This window comes from Musa acuminata, chromosome BXJ2-8, assembly GCF_036884655.1.
Source record: "Musa acuminata AAA Group cultivar baxijiao chromosome BXJ2-8, Cavendish_Baxijiao_AAA, whole genome shotgun sequence".
Taxonomy (NCBI): Eukaryota; Viridiplantae; Streptophyta; class Magnoliopsida; order Zingiberales; family Musaceae; genus Musa; species Musa acuminata.
Window position 1 is genome coordinate 45,589,307 of NC_088345.1, and position 20,867 is coordinate 45,610,173.

At 37.0% G+C, this 20,867-nt stretch overlaps 4 protein-coding genes across 7 annotated transcripts; 2 read left to right on the forward strand and 2 right to left on the reverse strand.

Moving 5' to 3' along the window:
• The first annotated feature begins 642 nt into the window (after positions 1-642).
• On the forward strand, positions 643-1,819 carry LOC135619681 (uncharacterized). The gene is made up of 2 exons (XM_065121928.1): positions 643-977; positions 1,348-1,819. Exons 1-2 carry the CDS (start codon positions 867-869, stop codon positions 1,630-1,632), a joined length of 396 nt encoding a protein of 131 aa, XP_064978000.1. The 5' UTR covers positions 643-866; the 3' UTR covers positions 1,633-1,819.
• A 1,170-nt stretch (positions 1,820-2,989) lies between these two features.
• On the reverse strand, positions 2,990-9,958 carry LOC135619682 (tetratricopeptide repeat domain-containing protein PYG7, chloroplastic-like). Of its 3 annotated transcripts, none has more exons than XM_065121929.1 (5): positions 9,682-9,958; positions 7,599-7,650; positions 6,508-6,797; positions 4,781-4,927; positions 2,990-3,696 (listed from the first exon to the last, which is right to left on the reverse strand). In XM_065121929.1, exons 1-5 carry the CDS (start codon positions 9,841-9,843, stop codon positions 3,415-3,417), a joined length of 933 nt encoding a protein of 310 aa, XP_064978001.1. In that variant the 5' UTR covers positions 9,844-9,958; the 3' UTR covers positions 2,990-3,414. The 3 variants fall into 3 exon arrangements, with proteins under 3 accessions (XP_064978001.1, XP_064978002.1, XP_064978003.1); XM_065121930.1 differs by having other exon boundaries at positions 7,599-7,654; positions 9,682-9,817; XM_065121931.1 differs by having other exon boundaries at positions 7,599-7,658; positions 9,682-9,814.
• A 491-nt stretch (positions 9,959-10,449) lies between these two features.
• Positions 10,450-16,188, forward strand: LOC103995356 (UDP-glycosyltransferase TURAN). 2 transcript variants are annotated; one of them, XM_009415923.3, is made up of 16 exons: positions 10,450-10,628; positions 11,050-11,083; positions 11,605-11,660; positions 11,742-11,876; positions 12,545-12,693; positions 12,792-12,881; positions 12,976-13,042; positions 13,120-13,183; positions 13,273-13,414; positions 14,133-14,299; positions 14,383-14,493; positions 14,585-14,646; positions 14,728-14,780; positions 14,866-14,941; positions 15,153-15,281; positions 15,898-16,188. In XM_009415923.3, the coding sequence occupies exons 1-16, from the start codon at positions 10,524-10,526 to the stop codon at positions 15,919-15,921; spliced, it is 1,464 nt and encodes a 487-aa protein (XP_009414198.3). In that variant the 5' UTR covers positions 10,450-10,523; the 3' UTR covers positions 15,922-16,188. The 2 variants fall into 2 exon arrangements, with proteins under 2 accessions (XP_009414198.3, XP_064978005.1); XM_065121933.1 differs by having other exon boundaries at positions 13,279-13,414.
• Positions 16,189-16,296: 108 nt separating this feature from the next.
• LOC103995355 (protein EFFECTOR OF TRANSCRIPTION 2) lies at positions 16,297-20,618 on the reverse strand. Its single transcript, XM_009415922.3, has 3 exons — positions 20,433-20,618; positions 18,448-18,822; positions 16,297-17,391 (listed from the first exon to the last, which is right to left on the reverse strand). The coding sequence occupies exons 1-3, from the start codon at positions 20,508-20,510 to the stop codon at positions 16,462-16,464; spliced, it is 1,383 nt and encodes a 460-aa protein (XP_009414197.2). The 5' UTR covers positions 20,511-20,618; the 3' UTR covers positions 16,297-16,461.
• Positions 20,619-20,867: the final 249 nt, after the last annotated feature.

Here is a 20,867-nt window from a genome sequence, read left to right on the forward strand (position 1 = left end):
TGAAATGAAATCCCAGTGAAATAGGAAGAGTTCGCGAAGATATGAGTTGATCACCAAATCTTACTATCAGTCATCAAAACTCGTATTAGCAAAGATAATTATCATCTTCAAAAGTTTGCTTCGAATCATCAATAATGACTTTTCATCCCTCGACGTTGATCGATTCAAATATATATATATATAAATATATATATATAAATATATATAAATATATATATATATTATGGACGGAGAATTGACAATACGCGTTGGGGAAGGGAAAGCGTGTCATCTTTATCTCCATAGTGAGTGAGGTATGTAGATAGCCGAATCTCTTACCAAATGAAGGTGGTCCGAGACTGGTTAGTGGTCACGAGCTCCGGTGGCTTGCTGACCTCCGACTCCGAGGACCAAAGGAGCCACCAAAAGCGTCTCCCTCCCTCAAAAGACGGAAGAGTACTCATACGAAGCAGTAGTAGTTGCTCGACGTGGAGAGAAGCCTTCCTCACGAACTCGAGTTCGCATGAAGCAGCAGTTCTTTCTTGACGTGGAGAGAAGCCCACCTTGCACGCTTCTCCACAGTTCACATCCATTTGTACCTTTGCATCCGATGCCATGATTTCTCTTCTCGACCTTTTATCTATCCTTTTATGGGTCACAAGAGGATGGGATTGGCCAGCTGCCCTCCGGGCCCGCGTGTCCCTCCGATCCCCATGCTCCTCCACTGCTCCTCATCCCCGGCCTTCGCCTTTAAAGGCTACCATGGCCAACCAAAGATGGATAAGAGAACCAGGACGAGTTATTAGCCGATACATGGGATATATGGTGTGAGGATTTGGACTCTCTCTCTCTCGGTGGGTACTTTATAGCGTAAGGTCCAGAAGGCCATGGAAGTGGAAGATGATGTCTTCTTTGCAGATCTAAGCAAGCGGATGGCGCTGCTAATCATGGAGGACGAGGAAGAATCCCCGGCGCAGTGTTCGACGCTTCCGGTTCAGGTTGGTCACCAGTTTCCTCACTGCTTTCTGCAGCCATGACTAACGAGACTTTGCTCTGCTACTGCGAGCCTTTCTCCCTTCTCTTTCTTGGTTTGCTCCGATCTTAGTGTTATTGATCGTTCAAAACTAAGTTTGACGAATCCAACCATGATTGGAGCTGTGTACAATAATTGAAGAGGATATTAAATTTGATGCTGTAGTCACTACACAACTTTTCTCTTGCTTGTCACTTGGTGATAAGTACCATCAGCTGGTTTTGGATGCATGAGTCCATGACATGGTGCTGCTGGTAGGTGGATCACAGAGAAATGCACACCACCTGTTTGATGGAATGTTTTACGGTGGCTTACTTTCATGCTGTTTCCTTCAGGAGCTTCCTTACATGCCCCAGATGTTGATGCTACCGCCACACACCAACGAGGTGGCCTACAGAAGAAGGGAGAGCAAAGGAACAGGAGTCTTCATCCCACTCTCTACTGCACCAGGAAGGAAGAACAGGTCAAGGAGATCCACTGCAGTGGAGGACAGCAGCAACCCCCAAAGGCAGCAGCTGGGCAAATCTGTTGCAGCAGTGGCTTCTCATGCCACCGATGCCGATCTCATCTACCCACATCAGTGCAGTAAGTCCAGTGTGTTGAAGAGGAAGTGCATGTAGGAGCATCAAATGGTCTGTAGCTCACACCAACTGCAGTTTGGGTCTTGTATGGTGCTGTGTACAGAACAATTACTCTCGTGAAGAGGGTTTAAAATAAGCCTCTAACCTCTTCAGTGAAGTGTATAATTCTTCCTTGGAATGCATTATTTGGTGTGAATGTAAAGCATGGAAATAATCATGTTTTTGAGATGCTGTTAATGTGCGATGACGACATTCTATTACATCAAATTATATGTTGTCACTATCAGACTTAGATAGGAAAACTTATCCGTTAACCTTAAGTGGTAGTAAATGTATGGAGTCGTATTTATAAGCCAATTCAAGTCTTTGCCCACTTCTGAAATAAAATTAAATTGGGACATGACAGTCCCTTTCATCTAAGGCTGATATCCTCGTAAGGATAAGCATAGTTCAAAGGCAAAAATGTCTTCGTTCGTTGGTCTTTAGTTATTCGTTTACGGATAATCCTTTCATACTCTAGTTTAATATTATATCATTCTAATATCATTTGTTACGACCGTAGATGAGATACATAAGTAATTAAATTATAAATTATTGAACCTAAACGGATGTGAAGAGTCGAGAATTAATCAGCTCCCTTTAAGACTAACTAATATTCATCTCGTAAAAGAATCATAATTTGAAAATATATCTTCACTCATATAAAAAAACTATTTTGGCTAATAATGTTCGACATAATTATGATATTAAATATTATATTCATCGAAATTTATTTATGGGGATATAATGGCTCTAAAGAGACTTCATTATAGTTGCTAAAGTGGCCTTTCATAATTGTGCTGCTTTTCATAGCAAAACATATGCTGTATTACAATTATGACCGATATATTATGATGGTTTTCTATAAATCTCAATCACGATAAAAAGATACACATAGCCGATTCCAAATAATTAAAAAAATAACAGTCTTATTATTATTATTATTATTATTATATCAATATATAAATAATATATCGAATTGTACCATCAGATATTATTAAAAAACAAATATAAAATTAAAATGCCAAAAGAGCAATTTTTGCTTCGGTGTGGAAGCATATGGGCCAGAATATAATCACATGCACATGCACATGCACATGCACAGCCACATTATATCCACATCATTTGCATTGGAGTCCCACATTGATTGATGTGGGACTGCCTAAACTTTCGTCTTCATTATTCTTTGCAGATTTAATATAGAGGATACCTGTTAACATCAGACAAGGATCAAGTTCTCTCTCTCTCTCTCACTCTCTCTCTCTCTCTCTCTCTCTCTATATATAGATAAAAGCTAACAGGAGCATTGTCATGTGAACCAAGAAGAGACACCACCAACAAAAAGGGAGACATGAAATGAGTGGCTTTACAAACAACATAGTGCAGCTATGGATTGATCAACTCTACTGAATATAGAACATTAATTCAACCACTATAAACCAATCACATATTTCTTGATTTTTTTTTCCTAGAGAGGAACAAAGTGAATGCAAGTTAAAATATAGTCACGGTGTAATAAGATTCTTAGTTCAAAGCTTGGCTTAAGGAATGCAAGTATACTGACAACATTTGGAGTAAACGATAAATTTTCTCACCTTAAAGGGGTAAACTACTTGGCCAGATCAGTCCTCAAAATCAGATCATCGATGATACATGCAAGCCACGGAGAACCACATCACTCGTATGAGTAGACTTCTTCCATGATTGAACTTGCTGCTCTCTCAAGGCATTATGGTGATACCAAAATTTAAATTATCGTGATGACAGGCAACCAAAACAGAATCATCGCTCTTCTGATTTGATTGAGACTCCCTTGTACAATCGGACACGTTCTCTCAAGGCATCTCGTCGTGGCCGTGCTATCTTGTTGTTTGGATCCAGAAGAAGCACCTCCTCAAATGCTTTTAGAGCAGCTCTCAGGTCCTTTTTCTTTTCATATGCATCGCCTAGGTTGTTCCACGCGGTGGCATAGCCGGGTTGAAGCTTCACTGCCTTCTCGAATTGTGCAATACCTTTGTCCAGTTTGTCATCTCGGATGTAACTCACTCCAAGAGCATTATACACCTGTCAAATTAGAGGGAAGTTTATAAGAAAACTAGTACAATAGGCAATAAAAATGTAGCTGGACAGAAAAAACAAACATAATCTATTTCAACAATTTTCTTTTCAACTTATTAGAGTAATGGGACCAATAGCAATATCCAAACATCATCTACAAACTGTTCAGGATCTTACTGATAACAGTATAGTGATGCAGTCTGAACAGTGGGACTTCTATGAAAATTGAATGGTAGAGATTGAACAAATTCTGGCAGACCAAGACCAAGATGGGAGATTATCATCTTTACATGTGCAGGCTGTGTGCCTACAAACATATACTAAATCTAAGAACTTAAATCTTGATCACATGGATTGTGAAACCACCTGGACCAACACGGCATGGGTAATACTTATCGGTCCAGCCGGTAGACGAGGCACAGACTGGTACATTGCATTCATTCTCAAACACCATAGAATTTAATTCTGTAACGAATTATGTCACACCATCTTGAGTCCAAAATGTTGTCGAAAATTTAGATGATGATTAGGACATCCAGGTTATGAATAATGGAAATGGCAACAAATTTTTTGTGACTCATTTTAATGCTGTTGCACTATAAGTAGTTGAAACAAGTTTGCCATCGTAAGGAGAGCATCACATGTATATACTTGGACTTCACAATCGTGAGGAGTGCAATGCATGTACAATTTCACATTTTTCACTAATTAGCATCAATAGCTTGAGGTAACCAAGACAAGTAAATTGGCATACATAGAAGCCTCCCACTGTTTCTTGCCCTGTTCGGTTTATAAAGCAATTCACCAAGCCATTTTAACAGGAAATGCCTTATCAATTAGTCATCTCTAAAGTTCCATCATGCACGACATCAATTTTTTATAGAAGTCTTTTAATCAGTTAAAAATTACTTTAAAATTTATGAGGAGAAAGGACATAAGGAGATATTATACCAGATGATCCAGAAAAAATGTGCTCATTGGATCTAGGATAAATACACAACAATAACAACTTTATGCTCCTGCCAGAACAATAAATATAAGGGATAAAAGGAATTCCATAAATTGCCAAAAATGATTACAAACATCTAACCTGAGCTAGATCCTGATCTTCTCTATCCCATTTCTCAATTGCTTGCAACAAATATTTGGTAGCTGCTGGGTAGAACTTTCTCCTAAGCATAACAGCACCAAGTTCAAAATATTCTGTTGCTGTTGCATCACCACTTCGGACTTGCTCCTGCAGATTATAAAATCTGAATTTACAGCATCAATCTTCGTTGTATGATTTAGGAAAAGAAAATACTCCCAAGTACAAAAATCTACAATCTTAGTGCAATATAAAAGAAGTGTTCCATATTTTAGCAGAAGACAAGAAAATGGAAAAGAAACAATGGCAAACAAAGTGGATGACTAACAAATCAGTAAGTTGTACAGCTTTTTCTGCAGTGATACAAAATACATGTTTTACATCAATTTAGGAATCCTAAGATAGTACTGTACTAAAACTGCACTCTCATGCTCATACTCGGAGGAACCACCAAATCCATGCTGGGTATCTCATGGCATCCTCGTGGGATGCTCAAATAATCAATGAATCCTAGACTTGTGAGCCCGCCTATTGAGTGACTTTGAACTAACCACAAATTTGACTTTAAAGTTTGGATATACCTTGGATTACAGAACTATGACGTTGTTCTCTTAGACTTGAATCTTGATTTGCTAATATTTACAGGTTTGGATGAAAGATTGAGAAAGATAGAAAGAGTTTAAGTCTTTAAGAGATAGTAAATGAAAGAGGGGAGTGAATGAGGGGTCTAAAGTAGGAAGATAAAAAAAAGATGGGAAATATTTGATCAGTTGGTCGACTTACTACCCAGTATACATGTGCATACTGGCTAGTTACTGCATGATATGCATTGGTATATGTGTCGAGCGGTATAGCTCATATTGGGACCAAATTGGTTAAAATCACAAGATCCACGCACAGGTTGGCTGTTGGATCGGTGAATATTTATCTATATCAACTGGTATGACCGTATTTGAATCAATCGTATTTATTTTTTGTGAAGTGACCTACGTACATATATACCTTCTAATTCAATCCCAACCAAATGCAGTCTGCTTGGATTTCAACAATTCCTTGACAGATTACTGGGCAGTGTTGCCATAACACTCTCATAATACATATACGGATTGGTTATTGACCAAAAGATAGTCTTGTGCTAAGAAGTTCCAGAAAAGTTGATGTAAAGTTTAGTTTAATATTTATTGTTAAAAAATGTAATAACTAAAAGATAATATTTATGGAATTACTTTTGCTAAAAGTTATCTATACTTTTTCCCAAGGTTCGTCGTACTGCAACACACCGTTCGGTACGGGTGATACATGCCGGTCCAATATGGGACCGATATGGGTAGTACATTAGTACGCTCCCATGTACCATGTGTCGGTATGCTTTGTATGACTTAGTAAAGCTCAATACGTACCATACCGATAGTTGGTCGGTATATCGGTACGGATCGATAAGACGAACCATGCTTTTTCCTTTAACCACTACCTTGTAACAAAATTTGTCATAGTTCATTGAGTTTCTTATTTCACTCCTAGGTCAAGTATTATGCTAGCTGACCAAACAATTCCTACTTCCTCTCCAACCATGGATAAAAAAATAAAATTACATTATAGCATTTTTTTTCCAATAATCAACCACGTCAAAATAATTCTTACCTTTTTTTTGCATAATATTAATCATTGGCATGTCTACAGTACATCCAATAATTCTAAAAAGTGTAAGAAAAACATAAATTGTTTCTTACTTGCAATTCTTTGGCAGAAAGGTCAAGCTCCCGACGAACAAGGACTTGACGAATGACAAAGAAAGTCCCAACTCCAAGAAGACCTAATAACACAAGCAAATACGACAACTGGATTCCCAGTTCGAATAATTCCCCAATCTCATAAATCATGTCCATTTTTGTTCCTTCGCTCGATTGTGCTACTTCAACAGAACTCAACCATGATGTAGCTCCACATGAAAGTGCACATAGCCATTGTAATAGATTAGTGTTGCTTCTAGTCTGATCATTGGAAGATAGGCTTGTAAACTCTGCAAAAAAGGAAAAAAAGGTCCACTAAGATTTTCTATGGTAAATAAGCTAAAAGAAAAGTGCATGCCAGGTATGAGCAGCTCATCAACTCTTTATTGCTAATTGTGTTGGCTTGCATGTCAATTTATTCAGAACTAATATATAGATTAAACTAAGAGGTCATTAAGCTAGTTGTTTGCATATATGAACACAAAAACTAAAAGCTTGCTTGCAAAGTCTTGTTAGAAAAACACTTCTATACTAAAATCTCATAGTCAGTTGTTAATTCAATCCTTTCAATTAGAGAATGAAATCCTTTTTTTTAATAAATAACCACTTATGAGCATGCAAGAAACTAAAAATTGAAACCAGTGGATTTCCAATTATTTTAAAAACTAGATATGAATTATTGAGAAGTTACATCTTCGAGAAAGCAAAGTAAGAAAGCATGTTGATTCAGATCAATGCGACTCCAAAACTAGTGTTGTTTAAACAGAAAACTATTAGCAATCTTTTAATTTGGCATCTTGCAAATATCACAATGCATGTAATATTTTTCAATCACCAAAAATGAGCTAATACTTATTCTGTACATATTTCATTTCATACAAAAGTTCTTTGATAGTTCTAGGCCTTCTGGCATTATACATCTTCAGTGGATTTAAAAATCCATCAACACTGAAAATTCAAAAAACATAATTAGAATTCCCAATGACCAAATAAGAGGTATCATTAGTTAATTAGTGTATAAGAATAAATCTTCTCTAGAATAATATGACCACAAGAGACACATAATCATGATAAAAATGAGGTTAAGTTACCTTTTCCAGTCTTCAAGACTACGGTCCACATTGTTGCTTCACCATCTGGAATCTGTCTTCCTCCACATAGGAATAAATAGGAAGCGGCAAGAAAAGAGCAAAAAGATGACTTCAGCTTAGGTCAAACTATGGTGTCATATATCTTGTTATATACTCAAGAGTGTGAAAGCAAGAAGAATTTCACGATAAAAATATTCAATAGTCATCTTGTGGAACTAATTACAAAATATATAATTAGCAAAGTGAAGACCTAAGCTACTAGAGTAAACAAAGTTGGCACATTCCTCACATGTTCACATAAACAAACACAAGAAGAACAGAACAATCCTTCAAATTTAGTAAGCTATTCACCTTTTCTTAAAAGATACAACCCAAGAGAATTTCAAAATAGGATCATAAAGACCCATATTTTGACACACATAGTCACGAATCATGTTTGCCTCCAAATAGTCAGAGGTGTAGAGTAGAAAGAAAACATTAACCAGAACATCCATGCAATTTATTATGCCTTAGAAAATTGTTAATCAAACAATTTATTTTAAAGCATGGCATTTTCTGCATCCGATAACTCATTGCCCTTTGCAACCTTGGTACAATGATAATGTTGCCTCTTTGTGACCTAGGAAACTAGAGTTCGAGTCACGAAAACAACCTTTTTAAATATTTAAAGGTAAGGCTGCATACATTGATCCTCCCCAGACCTCGCATTGGCAAGACTCTTGTACGCTGGATACGCCCTTTTTTATTTGTTGATAACTCGTTGCCCCATTAGAAGTTACAATGTATGACATAAACACAAGCATGAGGGTTGGTTTCAGCTGTATCGTTTGTTTCCATAGGAAGAGAAAAATAATTTGAATGATACAAGATCTATGGTTTTATATAAGTACGCATAATATTATTACATAGATTCACCTAATAAGTTCATATCAGTGACGCATTCGTTTGATGTTCATACAAAAAATCAGAACTAAGAAAAATGAGCTTACTCTTAGCTGAGAGATTCCAACCTTAAACCAGCCCTAACCTAAAAAATAAAAGAACTTACCATCTGACTCAAAGATATGTAGGTACCAGAAAACAATTTATGATGGTCGATGCTTTCATGTAACATGGAACATGAAATCACCTATAACTCGTATAAGCAGGTTGTATCCTATTCAAACAAGTTTAGCTTCAGTTCCACTCACAGTATATTATCAGTTCTAGATCATTATACATCAAATGGTCCATAAGATGTGAAGACTCCACGAGGTCATTTACATCCCTAGCTAGATAACATCAACAAAGAGGATGCATCTACATATACTATAACTCAATTAAAAAAGGATAGCAAGTACCTGCTTGGTTATACAGTGTAAACTCATGCAAAACAAAGTCAATCACCATGGTCTCTCTAGAGACTACACTTGGAAAGATGTAGATGTTCGATATGCAAAAAATTTATTGTAATAGTAATTTCATGTGCACCTATTAAGACTGGGTAGCAACTCAAAAGACAATAGCGGACTACCCTGTGGCATCATCCCATACTGTTTGTTTGCATAAACACCTTTTCATCTAGCTAGAAGCAGAATCCTATCTTTCATTCCGCTTTCTCAACAATTTTAGTGAAAGATCACAAAGTGCCTCTTCATTCATGAATTGGAATTCATCTGATAAACCATCATAGTTGGCCATTGATAAAGATTTTGGTGGATACCACAAATCTTATAAACTGAAGCTGTTACAAAAGTACCAAAATATTGTTAATTAAAGGCGGGATTTCAACTCACGACCTGCTCTAATACCAAAACAAAGACTTTGATTGGGGTACTACCTAAAAATCCAAAGTGAATGGCTAAAACACTTCAATGGTCAACATTCGATCACCATATTATATGCAACAAGTGAGTATTTTAGGTCAAAGTGAGCAGGAGTTACTGAATGGGAAATAATACGCCACCACAGAACAAACTACCAAGCACATCGACGTATCAAAATTGAGAATATCGAATGCTGGCGGCAAATCAAGAATGCCTACAGCCCCGAAGTGGTTATATCAATCGTTAACGGAGAAAGATTTCCACCCTTCGCTTCATACCTCTTTTCTCTCCTTGAAGACACAACAGCAGCTCTGTCTCGAATTCCTTCTGATCGCGACGAGGTTCCTCCGGTAACGGAAGCCGCCGCCGGCCAGCTGCAGACGAGGTAGAGAACTGGGGTTGAGGAGCGCCACCGCCGCCGAGCTCGGGAGAGTTCCCATCGGTCGATGGATCGAAGCCCTCCCTCACGATGCAAGCGAAGAGCGGAGCGAAGAGGACTCCCAACCGTAGTGGTGGAAAGAAGGGTGGATAAGACGTCACCCTCGTTATCTGAACCGGTCCAATTGGAAACCCACAAAGCGGTTTGATTACATTAAGAATAAACCAAATTATTCGATGCCAAATCAAATTAATGAGTTGTACAAATTGAATTAAGTGGATCAAATAAACATAATAACCCAAAAACTGACAACTGTTCGACGATTAAAAATATTTAAAATATCGATAAAAAATTCATCTTATTTAATTTTGGATCGGATTAACTATCTAATTAATCTAAGAAAGCCCAATCGAGTCTCAATATTTATACTAATTTTATAATAATTCAATTAATGAATGTTTTAATCATATTTAAGCTGCCATCACTGTTTAGTGGATTCGGATTCGGATTCGGATTCTATTAGATCCGACCAATTTGGAGATCTCGGATTCTGGGTGGATCCGACCCAAAATTATCATTTTTCATTTGATAGGACACATTAGTCCGTTTATTACGCAATCGCTATATATATATATATATATATATATACGCTTAATCGCGCGTCTGACCTAAGCAGTATCACCGCAATCGCAGCATTGATTTGGATCGAGGGATTCTTCGTTGCAAGGTACAGAGACGACGATGGGATCGACGGAGAAGAAGAGAGGGAGAGCCGCGGTGGTCGTCCTTGGCGACATCGGTCGCAGCCCGCGCATGCAGTACCACGCCCTCTCCCTCGCTGAACAGGCACGTTTCCCGATCCCTTTTTGCCCCTTTCTTCGTAGCCCTCCTCGGCGACCCCCCCTTGATCTAGACGCCCTTTTCTCTCCGTCTTTGTTGCTGCTGGGGGTTCTTGGAGGACAAAGATTTGACGTTTAGTTCTATGCTTCTCACGGATGCACATCCACCGCAATTGATTAATTCTCTAGGCGTTCTGATGAACGCCTTTCCCGGAAACTTCAGTCACACATCTCACTATATACATTTTGAAAATAGTTTTATGCCTATTGTTGAGCTTTTCAGTGTATTTAATTTGTCTGCATTTAGTTTAGTAGTCAAGCTTCCTATGGAATATAGTAGTTGGTCATACTTTTACATCATCCCAAGTCTTCTCGTATCCTGATTTCTTACTACTTACGAAATTGTTGTTTTTTCCCCTCTTCTGCAGGCAAATCTAGAGGTGGACATCGTAGCAAATGGAGGTCTAATTTATATTTTATATACAATTTTTTATTTGTTTTCTTTCTTCTCTGAGCTTATGTTTCTTCTCTTGTCATTTTTAAGGGGCCTATTACCTTTTCAATTTGTGTCTATTCAGGAATCAACAATCACATCATTTTTTTTCAGTCACTTGAATCTTTATCTTGAGATTTTATAGATGATTGTATTAGCCTGTTTATATGTCATGCACGATTTTACCTTCTAGAATGGTATGTTCTCATTCACGCCACATTTCTTGATTTGTAAGATCAGTTGATCCTGATCCAGATCTGCCCACGTTTCAACCTATTCCAATTATGTTCAAGACAATCCTAGATAGACTCTGATCATTTCTAGCCTTTGTTGGTTGATTAACTGATTTTATCTTAGATCCTAAGCTAATCAGAATTTGATCCCAATGCTGTAATCCTTGATATTCAGAGCTGGACTGAGTTATACTTGCAATTTTTATACAACCATTTTGTTCTATGTCTTTCCTTTCTCATTAATGATTAATGAACAGGTAGTGATCCTCATGTGGCTATAAGAGAGAACCATTCTATTCATTTGTACCAAATGGTACATATTTCTATCTTGCTTTTTTTTGTGAACATGCTTTAAGATGCCGTATGTGTATTGAGCTATTTTTTCCTGTTTCAGAGGTCCATACACCTCAGAGGATTATCAAAGATATCAAGTGCATTGACACTAGTAATCAAGGCTGCATTGCAATTTGTTATCTTAGTTTGGTTTCTTTGTGTTAAGATTCCTCGTCCAGATGTTTTCCTTGTGCAGGTCAGACATCGTCTTAAAAATCTATTTATACATGCATGACTATGTAATAGTTGGTGATCAATGTAAAAGGCCAATATTTATGAGTTTGTTTCATCTGACTATCCATTATTGCATGACAATTTATGAAAGTGCTCAATGAGTTTGCATCTCATTCTTGTATTTTTTTTTTAAATGTATTATTATAGTCCTTCATAGTCTGTGATCTTACTTGGTAATATCATGCATGTTCATAAAAGTGGTACAATTTTAACCATAGATAACAAATGTAATACTCAAGAAATTTGTTTAAGTGTCCTGCAAAATCATGAATGTTGGAGAAAGCTTTAATAAAATGGAAGTGTACAAATTGTAACATGGTTTGAGGTTTTTCTATTGATTTTGACTTCGGTCAATGGCTGCAGTGGAACTTTTGGCAGTTTCAGAATATGTTTCAGAATTTCTATAGTTTTGGGTGGATACATCTCATTTGCTTTAAATATATGATATTACCTGATATTAATGGAATGTTGGACTTACAAATTTTGTAGTTGAGTATTTTAGATACTTTAGTCTACATATGGAAGGCTTCTAAAAAGTACTTTTGCTTTTCTCTATCATGTTGAAGTTTATGGCCACTGGATATAACTTTATCAGCAACTTGACATCTTTTTATCTTCTATTTGGGGCAGAATCCACCATCTGTTCCCACATTAGCTGCTGTCAAACTGTCTAGCTGGTTAAGACGATCTAAATTTATAATTGATTGGCACAACTTTGGATATACACTTCTTGGGTTATCCCACGGAAGAAGTCATATAATTGTGAAAACCTACCATTGGTAATTTTTTTTGAGTTTCCTAAAGTTATTTGTATAAAGTTGACTAGCTTCTATAGTAAAATTATACTTAATTCTTTCTGGATGTTTCACTTTTTTAGGTTTGAAAGTTATTTTGGGAGGATGACGGATGGCTCATTATGTGTTACAAGGGCAATGCAACATGAACTTGCTGAAAATTGGCGAATCAAGTGAGTGAATTGATGAAAGTTTAGCTCATTCATGAAACTTGTACATAAAAGGTTGGGATATTATGCATTTCTGTACCATTCGTTAATATCACAGAGCAACTGTGCTTTATGATCAGCCGCCTGAGTTCTTCCATCCTATTTCAATGAGGCAGATGCATGAGGTGACATGAGTTTTTTTTGTCACATCTCTTTTTCCTCATATGTAGATTTGTAGTGGTGACTCTGAGATATGCCATAGTTGTTTTCTAGGTTGCAGAATGATATCTGTCGACCAAATGGAGTTTGCGATTGTGTTAGTGCTGGTAAATCTTATTAAATAACCAGTTTTTACATCTACATCATAGCATCTTCTGTTTTGGTGCTAATTTTCTGAAACACTTCTATCTTCTAGTTGCAGTGCAAGAAGGTTTGGATACTGATGAGGCCATCACTGAGTTGAATCAATCTAGTGATACATTGTTTAGTTCTCAGATTGACAGTAACATTTTTTTGAAACCAAACAGACCAGCCCTTGTTGTCAGTAGTACAAGCTGGTAAGTTTCATATGGTAGGAGATTCATAGTACATCTTTTTTACATATTTGATTTTTAGAATACATATTTAACAAAGTTCCTTATAATTCATAATAAATATCAGTGCCAATTGTTGTGTGATAAAATTTTTCCACTAATTATTTTGTAGAGTTTCTTATCTGGTGTTTTCATTGTTTCAAATATTGTGATATATCGATTATACTGTACCTGTTTAATACCATCGTCATACTGGTACCAATGTAGCAATCGTTATCATACTGGTAATTTGTACCGATCACACCGATTGAGCTTATTGAGCATAAGTCTTTGAACTTAAGTCTTATTGTTCACACATCCCTGAAATTATGATCAATGAAGCAGCCTTGATGGCATTAAGACTGAGATCTCTGACAACCTTATCTTTCTTAGCTTGTGGATTGGCATCATGCTGTGAATGTGTCATTCTGAGTTTCGAAATCAGTTTTGGAAGTCTTAATCCAAAATGATTTGTTTATTTTCCAGTGGTATGTACACGAAACCATTTATCTAGAACTGCTTCTGGCTCTACTCAGGGTATCAAAAGTAACTATACCCCACACCATCAAACTAAACTGTGTGCTGGAAAATTTATCAAAAAGAAAATAAGAAAAACAAATGAAGCTCCCTTGTTGAAGATTTAGTTTTCTTGTATTTACTGACTTTGTGAAGATTTGTCTGCTCAATTTTTAAATATATGCAGGACTCCAGATGAAGATTTTAGCATACTTCTTCAAGCAGCACTCATGTATGATAGGCGTGTTGCTGCAGCCGTAGGTGAGAATGATTCAATTGTTGAAGAGAAGTTGTGGATGGACATCAGCAATGGGGAACAGCAATTGTACCCTCGATTGTTGTTTGTCATAACTGGTATGAATTTTTTTATGAAAGCAACCCTTACCTCTGCTAGTATGATGTCATCCAAATTTCAAAGGACACGTTGAATTATGAAGGTAAAGGGCCTGAAAAGAAGAAATACGAAGAGCAGATAAAGAAGTTAAAGTTGAGGCGTGTGGCCTTCAGAACGATGTGGCTATCAGCTGAGGATTATCCATTGTTACTTGGTGGGCTAATATATTGATTTGCAAAGAAGTGCATATCTAACCTTCTTATGTCCATATGATAAGTGGATATTTGACTTATGTTCGGTTCCAGGCTCTGCAGATCTTGGTGTATCCTTGCACACTTCTTCATCTGGTTTGGACCTTCCCATGAAGGTAATTCTTGATTGAATCACTTGCTGGTGGTTGACATAAAGGTTCCTATATTTTTATTAAAGTTCAACTCATTGCCTTCAGGTTGTTGATATGTTTGGATGTGGACTGCCTGTGTGTGCTGCTTCATATTCTTGGTACAAAATTTAGAGCACTGATGTGATATGATTGCTCAAGTACATTCACAAACTAACTAATTGATTTTGCATGTAATGCTTCTAGCATTAAGGAACTTGTTAAAGTTGAGAAAAATGGGCTACTATTTTCATCACCATCTGAGCTTGCTGATGAATTTATGGTAAGTGTTTTCTCAAGCATCCTATGATGCTATCCAGTTCCTATTTTCTTCAAGTAGAAGTTTTGCAAATAGCAGTTGCTGACTGTAGCGAAATTATTAAAACAAAAAAGAACCTTAAGATGATCTAGACTAAGTGATTAGGTGTTATGTTTTGTTTGTTCATTCATTTTCTTAAAATCTTGAACATTCAATTTTGAGGAGTTCTGTGCAGATGCTTTTCAAAGGCTTCCCAGAGAAATGTGAGGCCCTGAAATCTTTGAAGGATGGTGCTTTAGCTACAAGCTCAAGCTCAAGATGGTCCACAGAGTGGGAGAGTCATGCGTTGCCACTGATTTCTGAGGCAAGTTTCTTATATAACTGACAGTATATGCTTATTTTGGTTCAACACAATTTTGATGATCCAAAACAATGTGCCTTTTTTGGCTTTGTATTAGTCAGTTTTATATGCATGCTGTCGATGGGTCACTGTAAGTTTGCAAACTTGCTTGTTCCTTTTATAAGGTATTTGCAGGGAAATTTATTCTAGATATGAATCTCAAGATTTTAATCACTTTCTGATGCATTTAGTTGTACTAGCTTAGCAGTGTAAAGTTAATTTTTTAGTGAGGGTGGTGAAAAGCTTCCTATTTGAATGAAACGGTTAGGATTCATGAGATTTAAACTGCAAATTTTCTCAGTCAATATATCAAGGATTCAACTCCACAAAGAAGTTCCTCATATTCTAGTGGTTGGCTGGATATCGGTTGAAGCTGTCAAGAACAGTGAAATGCAAGTATAGTGTTCTCAATTGATGCATCTCCATATAGATATCACAAAAAAACTCCAGAGGAACTTTGTTCTTTTTCTTGTGGACTCTTGTTTCTACGGTTGGCTTGATAACCATAGAAACTGAAAAGTTGTTGCTTCTCCCAAACAAGTGCATTATCTGATTTTGGTGGTTTTGAACATTTTTGTAGGTAATATCAGAGAAACAAAGATGACAGGTGGTGGAACCATCAGTATTTGAAGATAACTCTTTGCTTGGAAATCAAGGATTTCCACTGATGTCTCCATGCCTGATTCAATGATCTTATAAATGTCATGGGGGCATACAAGACATGAAAGCTACGAACAGCAATGAGTAAAAACTTGAACAAACTTTTGTTTGGGCTAATTTTACATGTAACTGTATCACATATTATAACTTAGTGCCATATTTGGAGTGTCCTTGGATATGATATCATTGTTGGAAAGTTAATTTTGCTGCTTCCTGCTTGTGCAACCTGCAAGATATGCTCAGTTGGATCAGTTCATGCATGTGGATGGCATTCAGGTGTCAACCCTTTGATGTAACAGTAAATACTAAGACTTGAACAGGAGCAGCAAGCCAAACATTTGAGATTGGATGAATGCCTGTCGTATCGATTCTGACTTACAAATAACCTTCAAAGGGTAAGCAATGAGCAACCACTTGAATAGGAAGTTGTAAATGTTACATTCAACTTCAATGTCAACCATGCAAGGTATATTCTGGCAAACGCTTAATTCAAAGAAGATAGTTTCTTTGTCTGAAACTCAAATACGTCTGGCTGACCAATCTTCGTGACCTTTCTTCCTTTGTGTTTCGTGCATCGCTTCCTTGCAGGCAGTGGTAGATTCATGCAAATTGAGCCATCATCTAAATGAACACCACATACAGATGATCTTACTGTTTTTGCTGAGCTTGATGTGCCACTACCAGTTACCCTCTTTCCTTTATGCTCCTCACACCTCTTTCTTCCAGGAACAGGCTTCCTTCTACAAATATCTCCATCCTCTGCTTCCACCCCACAGATGTTTACTTCAAGTATGGGGATGAGTTTTTGCATTTCTTCTGCAGGAGGCCAACTTTCCCAGCCGCTTGAGGATTTATAAATATGAGGTATTCTCTGGTGCTTAGATTGAACCATTTTCCCAGCAGCACTATCCTCAGAGCATACAAGAGATGAGTTATCCTCTATCGTTCTTATGTCTCTACTTGTCAGATTGCTGTTAACAGTAATCCTCTTTCCTTTATGCTCTGAACACCTTTTGCGTCTTGGCACAGGTTTATTTCTACAGATGTGTCCATTACCAATGGCCACTCCACAAACTTTTTCATCTTGAGTAAGGTTATCGTTCGGTTGAACTGACTGACGCTGTGACTTGACAAATTTGAAGATTTGAGGGAGAAAACCTCTCGTCTTCTCTGATTCTGCTTCATCAATTGACAAACCTGCATCAATCTTGATCCCTACAGTTTTGCTAAATACAGGCCACTTCCACTGCTTGAACTTACTTAGTAAACCAGAATTAGACCTGGTTGATGCCTTATCTAATTTTAACAGGATATCTTCACGCCGACAAGCACCATTTCCACGCCTGTTCCATGCATAATCAAAGAAATTAAGTAGCTGTTCCTCCATCTTCTCTGCTTCTTTTTTGTCTTTCATCTGCTTACACACAAAGAGATACTGTTTAGGCATTTAGGAACTAAAACAATAAAAGAGTAAAACACATTAAAAAGAACAAAAAATGTTAGACAGGTTGTGACATATACCTGATTTTGTGTTTCGTATGTATGTTTGAATAAAGAGTGAAAGCCTAACTCTAAGAAGTTAATTCGCTGGTATTGTCTTGATAACTTGCATACACTAAGAAAAAAATTAAGATACAAAGTCGATGCCAGCATTAACCCAATGAATAGAAAGTCTGTGGAGTTAACTCCATAATGATACTTTAATTTATTTTATGCTTGAATTTCAAGATGCCCATAAAAAACTTGAGAAGTAAGATCATATATTTATACACTAATATTAAAATATACTAATAGATCAACTTTAGAAGAAGAAGTGAGACCAACTTTAGACATGTATTAATGTATACTAATAGATGATACAAAATAAGGTAATACAATAATGAATAAATTGAAGCAGGTAGACAAAAGAATAGGGATGTAACAAGTTCTAACAATGCATCACGATCCTGATCTTAATATTAACTAGAATTTTGAGTCGACAAATATAAGAAAAGAATCCAACCATTGTAGAAGGTAACTAGTTAGTTGCCTCAAGACAAACCAGATTGACTAACACAGAGATGTCATGTCAGAAGTGTCAATCAGTACTGTTCTATGGTACATCCTACGACTCAATATCCAAAAGGACAAATTGTATTCTATTTATAGAAAAGAAAGCCATGATTGGGCAACAATCATGGCAGCAACTCAGTGTCACAAACTGTAACTTTTATGAATGTAAAACAGCCTATTCATCATATATCTAATAGCCAACATCAAACTTGCCAGAAGAAGTAAGAGAACCAGTTTTTCCAAACACAAATTGAGACATAATTATGGCAATTAAAGTCCATTCTTGAAAGTCCTCTAAGATGGCTTATGTTTTAGCGCCTTCTAAGTCTAAAGATCATAGCCCCAACTCAATGTTCATTCCTTTCCATAGTAATATCAAACATGTTAATAATATATGCAAAATAAATCATAGGCTTACCGGAGCCCATCTGTACACAATGGAATAGCCCTTCGAGAAGATTTCTTTAAATAAACCAGGCCCTTTTTGGAGACAAGGAGTTTCACTTTCCGCTGAATAAGTAAATGAATTTCCATGGTCCAAATGAGATCCTGCACGTCCATACTGTTGAAGCCTTGTTCTAACATTATCAGCTTGACCAAGATAAACGACAACAATGTCCTTTAAAGCATGCTGACGGGTCTTGGTGCCTCTTCCATCAGTTGGAGTCACAGCAATGCCTAATTCATAGAGTCCAGGGCACGAACAATTAGCAGGAAGGTTATGAATTTTATATCTCTCCGCCCCATTCTTGCCCAAGGAATGATCCTCCCAATCCGATGATCCAATAACAATCTGAGAAAGTGAAGAAAGCACATCAAGTTTCATAATGTGTGGTAACATGTGGATCCAAGAAGGCAAGAATAAAGTTTTGTACCAATGTATGCATTATATATGTGCTTATTATATATGCTGCAACAAAATTCAAGCACAACTTTATAGCACTTTTGTTTTCATATGAAACAACTTCCTTCTCATTCAGGTTTAGCAAGTCATAATCTATATTACGATTTATGATTACGAAGAATTTGGCAATTGCAAAAAAGAAAAAAGGGCATAAACCCATTTAGCGATTCTTCAGGCTTCAGATATAAGCTGTATGCTGATGTGGCAAAGACTTGTTTTATTTCATATCATCATGAGATCGGATGTCTAATCACATATCAGAAAATGCCATTATACCCCAAATAAAACTAAATGTGCATAAACTACCAGAATAATAGTATAGATCTCCCATTCCATTATATAATCTGGTCACATTAAAGCATTATGTTATATGCAACATTTATCGGACAGCTTCTCCAACTGAGGAGTGAACAGTTAGCAACATGGATTGTACAGTATGCACCTTAGAATGGAATGTTAATCAATTTATTTTCTTAGCATCACATGCTCTTAAGAAACGATTGTGATACGAAAACAATGTTTAAACATCTATAAGTTAGTGAGAATTATTCAGTCTCTAACTGCTTGGTTTTGTTAAAAGTACAACCAAAGATAAGCTGGTGGCTACCAAGACAATGTCTGTAGAATATCAAGATACAGTTACACACAATAATTTAGAAACAATGACATAACTGTGGAAAACATGAATCACTGGTTATCTGTATGGAACTAAATATGAAATGGTAATGGTGTATAAGACATTGACATTACATAGATATCTAACTTATGTTTATTGATATAAACTCATTGGATAACACAATAGTTAATGTCATAACTTTTCTGCTATCAAGATAGGTGATGCAAAACAATAAACAGAAAGAAATGCAGACTGTGTGACTGAAAGGTATGCATGGACTACCAAGCTAAATCCGCCGGCCACTTTTTGATAACTCAGGAAGCATGGAGGTGGTTCTGCCATATTGGACCAATTAGCAAAAGATAGACGATTAAATGCATAGGAAACGAAGAAAAACTCGGACTTTTTAAAGATTGCAAAATCAGCGAATACAAGTAAACAAACTCTAGAAGCACTGTTCGAGTTAAGTACACTGTCGGTTTCCTTTTACCCATTTTCTTTTAATCGAGCACATAGAATGCATTATAAGCATGGCGTTGTTGCGCCAATTAGCGAAGGAAGTAGCCTAAGGTATATAGAAAAATGAGGAAAAGCTCTGATTTTTAATCGAAGAAGAGAAATAGATTGCAAAATCAGCGAACACAAGTCAACAAACACTATTCGTGCTAAGTACATTTCTCTGTTGATCTCCATTTTCCCCTTCTATTTGGGGGCATAAAACGCATTGGAGGTGCCATGTTCATCATAGTTTCCTTCTCCTCAAAAAGGAGAACTTTTGATTTCCTCTCGGAAACTAAAGCTCCGAAAACCCCAAGACTCCAACCTTCATCGATCCATTAGAATAATAAGGAGAAGAAAGAAGGGGAATGAGAGTTCGACAGACCTTCCAATCGGAGAAGACGGAGTCATGCTTGGTGCGGTGGCATTCCTCCCTGCGGAGCCTGGAGGAGTCCATCATCATATCCTTCACTTGCGGCGTCGAGGGGGTGGAGTCGTGCCCTTATTCCCTCCCCCCCCTCCATCCACCTCCCTTCGCCCCCTTCCTCCTCCTTTTGGATTCGATGGCCAAAAACACTGGTCCACTTGCCACATACATCCCAAGGCTGTTTGACTTCGTGCGGTGCTGTCGTTGACTTGCGGCCAACGAAGTCCATTTGGTAAAGCGAGAGAAGAACTCAGATTTATTGGTTTGATTGTGAAAAATATCACACAAAAAAGCCTATTTGTTAATTATTTTTTATGGGGCCATAAATAAACTTTTAACTCAGATGAAATATGGATTCTACAATGATATTGATGAATTTTGATCATCAATTCA

What these genes read in the sequence shown, in the direction of transcription:
- LOC103995355 (XM_009415922.3), bottom strand. Translation starts at nt 20,510, where the DNA reads ATGATGATGGACTCCTCCAGGCTCCGCAGGGAGGAATGCCACCGCACC. An exon ending in CCGTCTTCTCCGATTGGAAG is followed by an intron (nt 18,823 to 20,432) that starts GTCTGTCGAACT and finishes TCACTTTCTCAG; the next exon opens with ATTGTTATTGGATCATCGGA. An exon ending in TTGTGTACAGATGGGCTCCG is followed by an intron (nt 17,392 to 18,447) that starts GTAAGCCTATGA and finishes GTGTGTAAGCAG; the next exon opens with ATGAAAGACAAAAAAGAAGC.
- LOC135619681 (XM_065121928.1), top strand. Translation starts at nt 867, where the DNA reads ATGGAAGTGGAAGATGATGTCTTCTTTGCAGATCTAAGCAAGCGGATG. An exon ending in GTTCGACGCTTCCGGTTCAG is followed by an intron (nt 978 to 1,347) that starts GTTGGTCACCAG and finishes TGTTTCCTTCAG; the next exon opens with GAGCTTCCTTACATGCCCCA.
- LOC103995356 (XM_009415923.3), top strand. Translation starts at nt 10,524, where the DNA reads ATGGGATCGACGGAGAAGAAGAGAGGGAGAGCCGCGGTGGTCGTCCTT. An exon ending in TTGCGATTGTGTTAGTGCTG is followed by an intron (nt 13,184 to 13,272) that starts GTAAATCTTATT and finishes TCTATCTTCTAG; the next exon opens with TTGCAGTGCAAGAAGGTTTG. An exon ending in AGCTTGCTGATGAATTTATG is followed by an intron (nt 14,942 to 15,152) that starts GTAAGTGTTTTC and finishes AGTTCTGTGCAG; the next exon opens with ATGCTTTTCAAAGGCTTCCC.
- LOC135619682 (XM_065121929.1), bottom strand. Translation starts at nt 9,843, where the DNA reads ATGGGAACTCTCCCGAGCTCGGCGGCGGTGGCGCTCCTCAACCCCAGT. An exon ending in TCTTCAAGGAGAGAAAAGAG is followed by an intron (nt 7,651 to 9,681) that starts GTATGAAGCGAA and finishes GGAGGAAGACAG; the next exon opens with ATTCCAGATGGTGAAGCAAC. An exon ending in TTTCTGCCAAAGAATTGCAA is followed by an intron (nt 4,928 to 6,507) that starts GTAAGAAACAAT and finishes TATAATCTGCAG; the next exon opens with GAGCAAGTCCGAAGTGGTGA.